General features: G+C 35.0%; 2 protein-coding genes across 2 annotated transcripts; one reads left to right on the forward strand and one right to left on the reverse strand.

Annotated features, from left to right (window-relative positions):
• Positions 1-6,683: 6,683 nt before the first annotated feature.
• Positions 6,684-7,716, reverse strand: LOC132054193 (uncharacterized). Its single transcript, XM_059446243.1, has 3 exons — positions 7,665-7,716; positions 7,233-7,489; positions 6,684-7,088 (listed from the first exon to the last, which is right to left on the reverse strand). Exons 1-3 carry the CDS (start codon positions 7,714-7,716, stop codon positions 6,684-6,686), a joined length of 714 nt encoding a protein of 237 aa, XP_059302226.1.
• Positions 7,717-12,250: 4,534 nt separating this feature from the next.
• LOC132053530 (delta(8)-fatty-acid desaturase-like) lies at positions 12,251-14,080 on the forward strand. Its single transcript, XM_059445604.1, has one exon. The coding sequence runs from the start codon at positions 12,536-12,538 to the stop codon at positions 13,853-13,855; it is 1,320 nt and encodes a 439-aa protein (XP_059301587.1). The 5' UTR covers positions 12,251-12,535; the 3' UTR covers positions 13,856-14,080.
• Positions 14,081-14,391: the final 311 nt, after the last annotated feature.

Consider the following 14,391-nt stretch of genomic DNA (forward strand, 5'->3'; position numbering starts at 1 on the left):
TTCCATTCATCTGGGGGCCACTAAGATGTACCGTGACCTGAGACAGCACTATTGGTGGCATCGGATGAAGAGAGATATAGTTGACTTTGTGGCTAAGTGTGGAAATTGTCAACAGGTAAAGTATGAGCACCAGCGGCCCGATGGGGTGCTTCAGAGGATGCCCATTCCCGAGTGAAAGTGGGAGAGGATTACTATAAATTTTTTCACGGGTCTCCCGAAGACTCTTGGCAAGTTTGATTCTATTTGGGTGATAGTGGATCGGTTGATTAAGTCCATTCACTTTGTTCCAGTTCAGGTTTCCTATACCGCGGAAAAGTTAGCTAAGAGATATATTCGAGATATTGTGAGATTACATGGGGTCCCTATTTTTGTTTTATCCGATCGGGGTACTATCTTCACTTCCCGATTTTGGAGGGCATTTCATGAGGAGTTGGGTACTCGATTGGATCTTAGTACAGCTTTTCATCCCCAGACTGATGGCCACTCCGAACGGACCATTCAGGTGCTTGAAGACATGTTGAAAGCGTGTGTTATTGATTTTGGTAGTCATTGGGATCAGCACTTTCCCTTCGTAGAGTTTGCGTACAACAACAGTTATCATTCGGGTATTGGCATGGATCCTTTTAAGGCCTTATATGGTAGGAGATGTAGATCTCCGATTGATTGGTTTTGATGGGTTCGAGGCTAGATCTTGGAGCACGGATCTATTGAGAGAGTCCCTTGACAGAGTGAGAGTTATTTAGGCTAAGCTTTTGGCAACTTAGAGTCTGCAAAAGCTGTATGCGGACCGGAAGGTCCGGAACTTGAAGTTTGCTATTGGTGACCAGGTTCTATCGAAGGTTTCACCCATGAAGGGTGTTATGAGGTTCTGTAAGGGGGGCAAGTTGAGCCCCAGAGATAGTGGTCCGTTTGATATTGTGGATTGTATCGGTGATGTAGCTTATGAGTTGGCATTGCCTCCAGGCTTGGCGGGAGTTCATCCAGTTTTTTATGTTTCGATGCTGAAAAAGTACCATGCCGACGGTACCTACATTGTCCGTTGGGATTCTATATTGCTCGATGAGAATTTGACTTATGAGGAGGAGCCTATTGTGGTCTTGGATAGACAGGTTCGGAAGTTGAGGTCAAAGGAGATCGCTTCTGTGAAGGTGCAATGGAAGCACCGTCCTGTGGAGGAGGCTACTTGAGAGACCAAGTCGGACATGCGTAGCCGATATCCCCAGTTGTTCACTGATTCAAGTATTTCCCTGCTTTCCTTCTTTTCTTCGCTCGAGGACGATCGACGGTTCAATTGGTATCTGATGTAACGACCCGTTTGGTCTTTATAGTCTTTTTGGTGTTTTTCCTTTTTTCGAGCATTGATTAGCTCAATTTTGACCCGAGGGAATCGTTGGCACGCTTCTCGAGATGTCTAGACAGGATTCAGGCAACCTTTGTGAAATATAGGCTTTAAGTGAAAAATGATTGACTCAAAGTTGACTTTTGGGTAAACGAACCTTTTTCAAAATTCTGTAGATTTCGAGAGGTCCGGATGGTTTTTTAGAACTTGGGTGTGTATTTGGTACGGTTCCCAATGCACTCAGATGCATTTCGGGACTTGGGTTGGGAAATTGAAATTAAGGCATCGGGGGTTGACTCGGCCAACGAGATCTCCGTTGGAAATTTCGACGCCACGGACGCGACCGTAGCGCGTTTTTATGTGTGTCTATATGTATGGTATGTGAACAGATGGCCTCGGAAACTAGTCAAAAAATTGGATCAAATTGTGATACTTGGGAGAGTTTTTTGGTGTCTAGTGCCCGCTTTAGCGGCACCAGCACCGCGGCAGTGGCACCGCTGGAGCGGTAGCCCTACCGCTGGAGCGGTTAATGGGATTTCGCCATTACCACTGAAGCAACACTGCTGGGGCGGTCCTAGTGCCGCTGAAGCGGGTGACGGGTAGTTTGTGAAATTAATGAAGTGTTAAAAGCCCTTAGACCCTCATTATTTCCCATCTCGATATTTGAGCTTGAGGGAACTGTTCTTAGAGACATTTGGAGGAGATTCTTAGAGGTAAATCTTGCTTATTCCTTTACTCTTCCTTAAATCATAATCATCTTAGATTTCCCCTTCCCTTTAATAACCTCTTAGTGATGGAAGTTGGAAGAAGGTTTTGATAAACACTTTCTCTAGGCTTGGTAATGATAGATGTTGTTTATTTTAGATTTTGATGAATCTAAGCTTATTAATCATATATCTTACATTCCTAGCGTTGAATTTCAGAATCAAGGAGTTAGGGTTCATACCCAATTTGGGGGGTTTTGCTTGAAATCAGAAATTAGGCTAATCCTTGAGTTAATCAGCAATTAGTGATTAGGTTATGATCACCTGGTGCTTAATTTGATATTTTGATCCCGAATTTCCCGTTTTGCCCTTGTGGGCCCATTTCCCCAATTTTTAGGGCCAGAATTGACCTAATTTGAATAGTAGCAATATTAGTATCATTCTTCATGGTTTCTAATCTAGAATTCGATTATGCTTAGACTACTTTGGTTCTGAGGTTCAAGGGAAAGGCAAGGCAAATGAGTAAGTTGTTGGTGTTGCGGTTCGGCCATCCAGGTAGGTTATGGCTTACCCTTGGTGAGGCTTCGTATAGCGAAGCACGTATTTAGATTATATTGTTGGAGACGTACATGTGAACCTTCGGGTATGAAGTCGGGTTGGATATTGCCTTAGGTTGGGCCCTGTTGTGTGTTAGGACTAGCCACCCCGTTATGTGTGATTTGATTATTTTATTGTGCCGGTGTGATACCATGAGTCGTTGGTAGATATTGGATTACGTTTATCATCTTGATTATGATATAGTTGGCATACCAATTGTTGGTATTTGTACTTGGATATATTTTTGGCGTACCCACTGTTGGTACTTGTGATTCTGTTATATTATTGGCATACCCATTCGTTGGTACTGGTGATTCGCTTATGTTATTGGCATACCCATTGTTGGTATTTGTGATTCGGATGTATTGTGGCGTACCCATTGTTGGTACTTGAGATATTTAGCATGATTATTTATGTGATTCATGCATTGCACGCACTCTCATTTTCATGATACATTATTGTGATATTGATGACATTGATAAAACACTTGATGAGCTGGGCTCAGTTTTACTTGAGTGATGTGAGAGGCCGATGTCCGATGTTCATCCCGGAATCGTTGATTGAGTGAAATTGATATTTGAGAGAACTCTTTTACTTGAGTGACGTGAGAGTCCGATGTCCGATGTTCATCCCGGAATTGTGGATTGCATGGCCAATATCCGATGCTATTTTCGAAATCGTTGTTAGTGCATGGACTCTGCGGGTCCCCCAGGGTGGTGCCGGTGATAACCCCCCGTGGGCAAAGATTCGAGGTCCCGTCTGTCTGTTGGGCAAAGATTCGGGACGGGTGGCACTTAGACTTCGCGAGTCACACTGGGTTGTATTACTGGGACGTCAATATTTCCATCCGGAGCACATATGTACACCGCATTTGCATGGCATTGCATTGCATTCATACCATTATTGCATTGTATTACATTATGATTTGATTGAGATGCTTGGTGATTATGTTGTGATGTTGGATTGGATTGGATATATTCACACTTGACATATTTGGGATTAGATGCTTTATATAGGCGATGACGGATACTTGGAATAGATTATACTGTCTTATACTTGATTGGTTATTTGCTTATCTGCTTTATTATCCGAATTGTGTTAGCTATGCTTAGTCGGCCGATGATACCTACCAATACTGTTGTTTGTACTGACCTGCACTTGTTGCATTCTTTTATGAATGTGAATCATCGTCGGATCACTTCCGTGACCGTGGCCGATCGACACTTGCCTTTTCTCTAGTTTCTGGGTGAGCATGGCCGTCCGCTGACCTTGAAGACTTTTCTATTATATGTCCTTTTTTTGTTCAGAGACATAGACATTTTATGTATTAGTATTCTAGATTGTATTATTTCCCTTAGATCCTCTTGTATTATTCAGACTAGACCCTGGGGGTGTTTATTGTCATTCCCCACTTTCTACTATATATATATATATATATATATATATATATATATATATATATATATATATCGTGAGACTTACGTATTTGTTTTATTCCACTGCTTAATTTCATTTTTTTGTGTATTTATTCATTGTTGGGTTGAGGGTTCGCATACCGAGGTGGGAAGGTAAGTGCCCGCATGACTTAGGCAAAATAGGTCGTGACAATATGACTCATTTAGTCCTATGAGAAACCGCCAAAGCCTTTGAAGGTGAAAATGCTACTTATACTGCTTAGACTCAGGACAAGGACATGTAGGAGGTGGGATTAAAGCTTGAAATTCATCCCACAGTTCTCTTAGCCTAGAAAAGTACATAGATACAGATGAGGTGCCTTGAGTTAGGGTTGCAATCTCCTTATGCAAGAAAAGGCTTTAGAGGCATTTACTTTGTCAAACCTTTCCCTAAAATCTTCCCACAACTTGTGAGCATCAGAAGCATAAATCAAAGTACTAATTAGATCCTTAGATACTGTGTTCATTATCCAGGCTAGAACTATTGCATTACATCTATTCCACAGTTCATGATACTTTGATTCATACATTTCTTTTTTGCAAGTTCCTAGACAAAACCTAGCTTATTTTAATAATCAAGGATTTGCTCCAGATAAAGTAGTTTTCAGTACCTTGAAGTTGAACGTAAAATGAGTACTGAACCTTGTGTGTCAGAAGTTTGAACATACAGTAGATGATTGTGGTGAACTTCCTCAACCTGCTGTGAATTGGCAGTTGAAGTCGCGAAAGTTATTGCATTTGCGATATTATCATCATTGAGAGGAGTTTCTTCAACATTCGTCATTGTTTTGATGAATTAGGTCAAATTTATCAGAATTGAACACAAAAACTAGTAAAAAACAATCGATTCCTTGAATTTAACCACTGAGTTTGAAATTCAATCCTAAATTTGAAGGATTCCTATGAAATTTCACTAATCGATGAAGAATCTGTTTGATTAATCGAAGAATATTCAAGCAATTTGAACAAACTAAACAAATCGCAAATCGCGATTTTCGATTGATCGAAGAACAAATGAATGATCGAAGATCAAGATGAATCTCTGTGTTTCCTCTTAACTGAGCTTAATCTGATCTAACCTAGATGCTCTGATACCATGTTAATGAGGCTCAGCTATGAAATCAGAGAAGAAGGAGGAGAGAATCAAAGAGAAGGAGGAGAGAATCAAAGATGAATGAGAAGAGAGAATGGGAGCTTTGTTTCATTCCCAAGCAGATGAGAAAATATATAAAATGTACAAAAACTACAAGAAATGAAAGAGTTACATGTATATATACTACTCTAACCGACTAACTCCTAATTAATGATTAAGTAATTAACTACTAATTACTTTATGACAAACTCCTAACAACTTTAACCACCTAATAATTAAGTTACATCCACCTTGGATCCACTGAACCCCACTTCTTCAGATCTTTTAAAAGGAGCAAAAGTTTGGTGAATTGAGAAACGATTTAACATAGTTTATATTATATTTGGTAGGTTAAAGTTGTTTTGTATAAAATTAGCATATCAAGTACGGTATTTATACTCTCTGCGTTTCAAAATATTTGTCGTTTCGTTTACCCAAGATAAAATTAAGTAGCTTTTCACATTTTACTCTTGTATTAATTACATCAATGGACTGATTTTGTGAGTTCACGTACCAACATTTAAGAGGTTTTAATCATTAATAGAGTAAATATTTATTGAGAAGAGAGAACATGATTAAATATGTTAAGAGGGTAAAATAGTCAAAATGCTACCCTTATAAATGCTTTCTTAATGAGTGTGTCAATAAAAAATGCGACAAATATTTTGAGATAGAGGGAGTATATATATGCATTATTTTATGCAGGGTGAAAAATGAAATAATCAATATATAAATAACTAGTAAATCCTGTATAATTAATCCGTAAATTACCTTAAAAATTACATTGCAGAATGTTTCCTTATTCGTTTTACTTAATAATTAGATACAGTCAACTTCTCTATAGTGGCAGCGTTTGTCCGGAAATTTCATGGCTGCTACAGTGAGGTACTGCTATGCATGTATACTGCCATTCGATATTTAGATCTCATTTAGCTGTTATAAACAAAAGTACGCAAACAATTAACTTTTTGTACTTTTTATGTTATAAACGAAAACAATATACTTGTAAATTTTAAATTCTCAATTGATTTTCATATCACATTAATTAAAAATTAAAAAGACTAATAAATTATTACTTAATCCATTAGTTGTACCACACAGATAAAGAATTAATTTCTACGGAACATATGCATTTAAAATTAATTGAGAATTTTAATATTTCAAGTTTGACGTAAGAACTCTACAATTGTAGGCTATTTTGTAAATTCTAGTCTCGTAAGAACACAGATAAAGAATTAATTTCTACGGAACATATGCATTTAAAATTAATTGAGAATTTTAAAGAATTTTGTCCAAACTTTCAGCAAAAGGGAATTTAATAGCTTTCCCTTGAAGGCTGTCTAAGAGCTTAACAGTTGACTATTCTATCTTACCTCAAGTAGCAGTAGGTTGAGGCTCTTCATCAACACTTTCGTTATCACCTTCTGCATCCGATGTCTCTTGTTCTTCCACTCCAATCACTTGTGCAATAATCTCTTCATCAGTGTAAATTTCAAGATAATCTCTTCATCAGTGTAAATTTCAAGGATTGGAAGTGTTGCATCAAACTCCATACAAGTAGTAGCATCCATTACTTGATTGGTGTTATGAGATGGGATTTGGGCTATAAGTGATGGCACACTACCAACATCATCAACAAGTTCTAAGTTTTCACTATTAACATTAGGGTTGACATCTGTAGGTAGAATTTCGGTATTTCTCCAACAGTTGAGAATGGTAGAGGTCTTAACATCATTCCATGCTTCTACAAGAGTGTTAATTGCTTGACGTATGTTGAACTTGTTGTCATTAGATAATGGGTGACTTCCATTGCGCTCATACTTATCAATCAAATGCTTGATAAAACAACTTTTATACTTGACCTTAAAATTTGCAATTATGCCAAAGATCTCATGCGGGTCGTAAGATGTGATGTCGTATTAAAGCGGAAGATAATGAACTTGAATAAATAAATATTAGCACAAAATTATCATTAAAAAGAATATGATTAAAGCTACATAAATCACCTTAATATGTGTTAGCCGATCTTCGCATTCCTCAATGTCATGAGGAGTAGCATTGTCCATCAATAACAGAATCTTACGATTTTCATTTTCAAATTTAGCATTGAGACCAAGCATGTATTGTTTGAAAATGTCACGAGTCATCCATGCTTTCTTGTTAAAGAAATATTTGATGTGTGGGAGAGAGTCCATATCAACATGTTTATAACAACGAGGTTTAGCAATAGATCCAATAACCAAATGTTTTATTTTCTCTGTCCCTGCAAATAAAGTGTGCAAAAGAAAATTTAGTTTGACCCTTTTTTAAGAAAAAGAATAATCAACTAAAAAAAAGCATTTAATGTTTAAAAAAATTCAACAAATAAAATACGTCGCAGGAAAATGATATCTTACCCAAAGCATTGCATGTTAACATCACGGTAATTCTAGATTTACCTTTCTTACGTCCACTCTCTGGCATTTGAGGAAGAGTCTTATTTGGAGACATACGGAAAAAAAGTCCAGTCTCATCACAATTAAAGACATCCCTAAGAGCATAATCTTTTATTACTTCTTGAAGTTTAGTGCGTAAAGTCGGAAGGTCTTGGATGGGAGCACTCTCAGCCTCACCATGAAAATGGTAAGACTTGATGCCATGTCATTGTTTGAGCCGCAAGAGCCACCCATTAGAGGCAGAGAAGTTTTTTTTTTTCTATCGTGTTTATACCTAGAGATTCTGCAAAAGTAAGAGCTTTGACTACGATAATTGCATCCGTCAAGATGACATGATTTGCCCTGCTGAAAGTAAACCAAATCTTTATCGCTTTGTCAATCAATAATTGAGGGGTTAGTTTATTAATAAAAAATATTAAGGAAATTCTTTTTCGATACGTACTCGACGCGCACATTCACGCAATTTCTTTGTTTTTACTGTGCTTTTGAATAGCTTCAGCTTGCTTAGCCGCCTCAATGTACTTGTTCTTCTAGCTAAAGATGTCCCCGACAGCTTGACGACTACCAATTGAAAATTTCTATTTAAGCTATTCATGTGTGATTTTTGGATTGTCCTCTTTGTATTGACACAATGCTATTTTTGTTTCTAGAGAAATAGCTTGACGTTTAGACCCCATATTGCGTGAATAAAGGATATGTGATGAACATTGTTATTTTTTACTAGAAATATAATTGTATTTATAGTTACAAAATTCACAATTAATTCAAATTATAAAAAGAAGATATCAAAATTAAAGTTCTGCAAATATTCATAGATATTATCATACCAATTGGGTTAATTAAATTGATACTACATTAAATCGTAAGATTTGATTGTTTGCATATATTAAAAGGCAAAAATATATATTTCACATAATAATCAGATTTGGTCTTGCAAAATTTCAAACTTAAAATAGTCTAATTACAACTACCAAAATCAAGGAAATAAGTATCAAATATATACAAAATCGGTAGATAGAAAATAGGTGATTTTGAAAATATTCAAGACTAAATCTTATTTATGAGAATTATATTTGTTTCATTTTAGATATTTTTACTTCAAATTTACTGTGTGCATGATATTAATGATGATTACCAGAAATATTTTAATGTTTATTTTTATACATAATATATTTCTAACAAAATATTATTGCACAATATTCTTGAAAAGATGATCAATAAGAGATAATTTTACAAAAGAGTGTATCGCTATAAATCTAATGTCATTACCGTTATAAGTATAACGTCATATAGTATAAGTTTAAAATACGACAACGAAAACCTGTCTCTAAAAAATCAAGTCATTATAAGAAAATGTCATATAACGAACGACATACCATAAAGCATTTGACTGTGTATATGTTTTTAACATTAATAGCAATCCATCGCTTTATGCCTCTTGACTCGCCGTATCTACACCACGTCTTAAAATGCACTTGGAAAATTCTCTATAAAAATATTCTAACAGATGAGACTTGACGATGGTGATTGGTCCATCATCAATTCACCGCTCATATTTTCAAGCACCTACGGGGAGGTGGAGTTAGCATTTTAATTCAGGAGCTTTGACTAAAATTTTGTATTTGCCAGAAATTCATTCAATACACATAAATAACTTATCAAGAAAAAAGAGTCAGAAAGCTAATCTTTTAGCGTATGTTTGGACACAGTGCCGACTTTAGGTGAAGCTTATAAAGCAAAGGTATTAGGTTTCAAAAATTTTGAAGCCCCATTTTTCACTATTATAGATTTATAATTTTTTTTTTTTTTTTTTTTTTAAAAAGGGGGGTATTTTAAAGTAGAAAGTATATTTTTTTAATTAAAAAAATAAAAGATGACTTAAAAACAATTTGAACCATATGAAAAATTATAACTAGTGCTATCCAAAAGCCTGTTATAAAACAACGACAAGAGACATTTCACACTAAATCGCACTCATTATCAAGAACTAAGCTTATTTTATTAGATGATGTGTATGACAAGACGCAGAGCAAGCGGGGGTAACGACGCGAAAATTTGGCTTATTAGAGACATTTTGCACTCCTTCATATATAAGATTTCATTAAGCACCAATTTTATTTGAATCCCAGCTTCCGATCGACATACAATTTTCTTTTTTTTTAACTTTATTAAAAGCTGTTTGGTTATGCATTATAGTTAATTTTTCACTCCAACTTTAATTTGAGTCTTTTGAGCTTGAAAAATTAGTTTTAATTTTCAAGTAAAAGCCTTTTTTTCTGTGCAAAATTTTAATATTTTTTCAAGCGAAATGCATGTCCAAACATATTTAATTTTAAAATACTGTATTATTTTTTAACTTAACTTCAAATATCACCGAAATCATATCCAAACAAGTAATTAGAATCTAAAATTTATAGACTCAAAATTTTGAATTCACCTCTACACCTAATTGAACAGCAAAACTACAAAAAAGAAAATGGTAAAGAAGCTACGAAATTAAGATAAAATTAAGGAGTAGAAATTTCGTGAGGTACCTTATTTGGATACGACTATTTAACCCGCATTCAATTTGTTAAAATTTCTACACATCTACTGCTTTAAAAGAACTTTAAACTGTCTGAAGTTACATATGATTGAAGTTAAAGAAAAACTAATTGAACTTCAACCATATTTATATGAACTTCAGTTAAAGATGATTGAAGTTCAGATAAAAATAACTAAATTCATCCATATTTAATTAAAATTCAGATAAAAATAACCGAACTTCAATTATATGAAACCAAATATTTTATCTAAGGAGCCGTTTGGATATGATTTGAAATCATGATGATTTGAAATCTGTTTGGATGCAAGTTGTATTTTTTCTCATGGACATAAAAACTCACAAGTTGTGAAAACTATCGAAACTTCCTCAATTCTTATATAATCTTACCAAATGAGTAAATCATAAATCATAATAAAATTAATACGCTACAAGAAGACCTTTCTAAAAAATACAACATCAAGGGATCGAACATTAGTTAAATAAAAAGAAAAATTGAACATGAGTTGTATAAGTAAATGCAGTTGGTAAGAATAAAATTGTTATAAATATACTATCAACTTACAGATCTTTTAATATTTGATATAAATGGTTGGTAAATATATTTCTACCAATTTATGGATCATTTTTTACCAATAAATTACTTATGGGTCAAGTTTTACATTTAAAATGATTTGAAATCATGATTGGAATCCCAAATCATACGTTTTTGGAGAATTTAGCAATTTGAAATCTTTATATAAAGTTGAAGTTGAAATTTTGTCTAAATTATATAAATAAATGTTGATTTGAAATCAAGATATGAAATCATAATTTTATTTCGCATGGTCAAACGCCTATTAAGTTAAACATTAGACATTACATATTTAAAATTATTTCAAAATGAATAAGTTTATAAACGTTCACGTACTATAAACATGACTCAAAAGTTAATTTTAAAAATACAAAAAGGTCTTTTGGCCATACTATTTTGGCCATAATTGCCCAAATAAAGTAAATTCATATGACTATTTAGGTCAAATTTAATAATTTATGTTTACTTATGTCATTTTTATTTTTTCTTCTCAAAGTTTAACTTAATTTAAAATTATACAATAAAAGTTATGATAATTCTTACATAAATATAATTAAATTTAGGTCAAATTAGTGTGGTCATTTAATAACTCTCTTTAAATTATAGTACATTCGGCCAAATAAGGAACACCCACAATTGTTTTCCTTTAATAAACACAGCAATTTATAGGGCTCCACGAGGGGCCACGACAGACGAGAGAATCAAATTCTGAATGAGTGGGGGACGGAGTGCATTCTCATCTCAATAGATGTGAAAGCGAGTCACCAAGTGGAGACAGCTACCCATGTGATAATGAGTGTATATGTTCTTGACAGCTCTCTACATTAATACTGCTTATTCTTTATTTGGTTACTAATTTCAGAATAAGTAATACTCTCGCTGTTTTAATTTATGTGAATCTATTTTTTTAATCTGTGTCAAAATGAATGATCTCTTTCCTAATTTGAAAACAAATTCACTTTATGAAATAATTTACAGCCACATAAATATTCAGGATTTATTTTGAACCACAAATTTCAAAAGTCTTCATTCTTTCTTAATGCAGCGCTTATCAAATCGATTCAAATTAAATCAAGGAAGATATGATTAAAAATAGTATCGACTAATTTATTTTGCTAGACTGAAACAACAGTTTTATGATTAGTTATTTCTAATAAAATAATAAAAATAACAAAAATACCCCTTGAGGTCCCTCAAATACTTTTACTATACTACTAAATAAGGTGGGAGGGTATCTAAAAACACAATTTCTTTCTTAGAAAACAAACCAAACAATCAATAACAAATAATATTCCTAGTATAACTAATCCACTGTAACTAGCCGCAACGGTTGACTAAATTGATTAGGTGAGTGGTTTTTCACCGTGAGCAGGTTATTCAATGCGCACCCAAAAAATAGCGGCTGCGAATTTTTCAAAAAGAAAAAAAGAAAAAAAAATAACTCAGCATAACCAATTTCGGATGAATTTAAGCCCACCGCTATTTGCACATTTATCTCTCCAAAAAATATCTCATCACCGCATCGAGCGTAACTCCAAGACCTAAAGTTCAAATCTTTTCTTAGTTATTTCCCTTCAGAAATAAAGCATATTCAATAACAACCCTATAAAGAACCACCCATTCTTGTACTTTTGTTTCATTCATTCATGGTTTGCTGTTGATGGTTAGATCTGTTCTGCATTTTTATCATTCTTGTCTGATAGATTCTATATATAAATAAGGAAGGAAAGATTTATAGCTTGGTGGGGTTGTGTTAAAATGGCTGATTCAAAGAAGTATATAACAGCTGAGGAGTTAAAGAAGCATAACAAGAGAGAGGATGTGTGGATCTCTGTGCAGGGGAAAGTTTACAATGTGACTGATTGGATTAAGCAACACCCTGGTGGAGATATTCCTATACTTAATCTTGCTGGTCAAGAAGCAACTGATGCATTCATTGCTTTCCATCCAGGTACTGCTTGGAAACACCTTGATCAGTTCTTTACTGGTTATTATTTGAAAGATTATGAGGTTTCTGAGGTATCCAGGGATTATAGAAAACTCTGTGTTGAGTTTGCTAAAGCTGGGTTGTTTGAAAAGAAAGGCCATGGGGTGATGTATTCATTTTGTTTCATAGCTTTGTTGCTTTTCTTGACTTTCTATGGTGTACTTTTTAGTAATAGTTTCTTGATTCACATGCTTTCTGGGGCATTGTTGGGGTTATCTTGGATGCAGATATCTTACTTGGGTCATGATTCTGGTCATTACTTAATCATGACGACTAAGGGGTTCAATAAGATGGTACAGATTATGTCGGGCAATTGCCTCACTGGGATTAGTATTGCTTGGTGGAAATGGACTCATAATGCTCATCATGTGGCTTGTAATAGCCTGGATTATGACCCTGATCTTCAGCACTTGCCGGTTTTTGCAGTCTCTTCGAGTCTGTTTAAGTCGTTGCAGTCTACGTTTTACGGAAGAGAGCTCACCTTTGATTCCCTGGCTAAATTCTTTGTCAGTTATCAGCATTTTACGTTCTATCCGATAGTATGTGTTTCCAGGGTGAATCTATTTGTCCAGACTTTGTTGCTATTGTTCTCAAAAAGAAAAGTGCCTGATAGATTTTCGAACATATTGGGGATCTTTGTTTTCTGGACTTGGTTTCCACTTCTTGTTTCCACCTTGCCTAATTGGACAGAAAGGGTGTTGTTTGTCCTCACCGCCTTTGCTGTGACCGGGATTCAACACGTTCAGTTCTGTCTGAACCATTTTGCTGCTGATGTCTACGTTGGACAGCCCAAGGGGAACGATTGGTTCGAGAAACAAACTGCTGGAACTATTGATATTGATTGTTCTCCTCAGATGGATTGGTTCTTTGGAGGATTGCAGTTCCAGCTTGAGCATCATCTGTTTCCGAGGTTGCCTAGGTCCCAACTGAGGAATATTTCTCCTATTGTACAGGAGCTATGCAAAAAGCACAATTTGCCCTACAAGAGTTTGTCCTTCTTTGAGGCCAACAGGTGGACGATAAGGACACTCAGGACTGCGGCAATGCAGGCTAGGGGTCTGCTCTGGGAAGCTGTTAACACTCATGGCTAATATTTTCTTTTTTGCAAAATGTTGAAGCATTTCGCAAGTCTGTTTATTGTCATTACAATTGAATAATGTCTATTTACGATTGTGTTGCTGGATTGGAACAGAGAGGACATGTTTATGTTGTCTCATCAGCTTGCACAATTCGATTTTGTTAGGAACATGCTTAAAATTGCTTCAGCATACCTTTAATGATAAAGATTATGTGCACATATTTTTCTTTGATAACAAGATTATGTGCATATATTATCTGCGCTTACATAGTTAATATCGGTGTATCTATAATTTTTTTTTTCCCCTCTATATGTTAGTTTCTGCATCTCATGTTAGGCCTAGTTAGTTTGTTTACATTTCCTATGGTCAAGGGATGAGGCTATTGGCTATAGCATCAGTGATTCAGGAAAACTTTGAAAATTTATTCAAGACCAAATTGTTGTGATGTTTATGCTTTTCCTTATATCTATAATCCCACGTCTGCTTCATTTTTCCCTTGTTCTCCTGTTTTGTGTTTAATCACTTGATTTCTATCTGTTGCGTGCTAG

This window comes from Lycium ferocissimum, chromosome 4 (genome assembly GCF_029784015.1).
Source record: "Lycium ferocissimum isolate CSIRO_LF1 chromosome 4, AGI_CSIRO_Lferr_CH_V1, whole genome shotgun sequence".
Classification (NCBI taxonomy): Eukaryota; Viridiplantae; Streptophyta; class Magnoliopsida; order Solanales; family Solanaceae; genus Lycium; species Lycium ferocissimum.

Coding starts and splice junctions, on each gene's coding strand:
- LOC132053530 (XM_059445604.1), top strand. CDS start 12,536: ATGGCTGATTCAAAGAAGTATATAACAGCTGAGGAGTTAAAGAAGCAT.
- LOC132054193 (XM_059446243.1), bottom strand. CDS start 7,716: ATGTCTCCAAATAAGACTCTTCCTCAAATGCCAGAGAGTGGACGTAAG. Junction 7,490..7,664: donor AGAGAGTGGACGTAAGAAAG/GTAAATCTAGAA, acceptor CTTTATTTGCAG/GGACAGAGAAAATAAAACAT. Junction 7,089..7,232: donor ATCGGCTAACACATATTAAG/GTGATTTATGTA, acceptor GCAAATTTTAAG/GTCAAGTATAAAAGTTGTTT.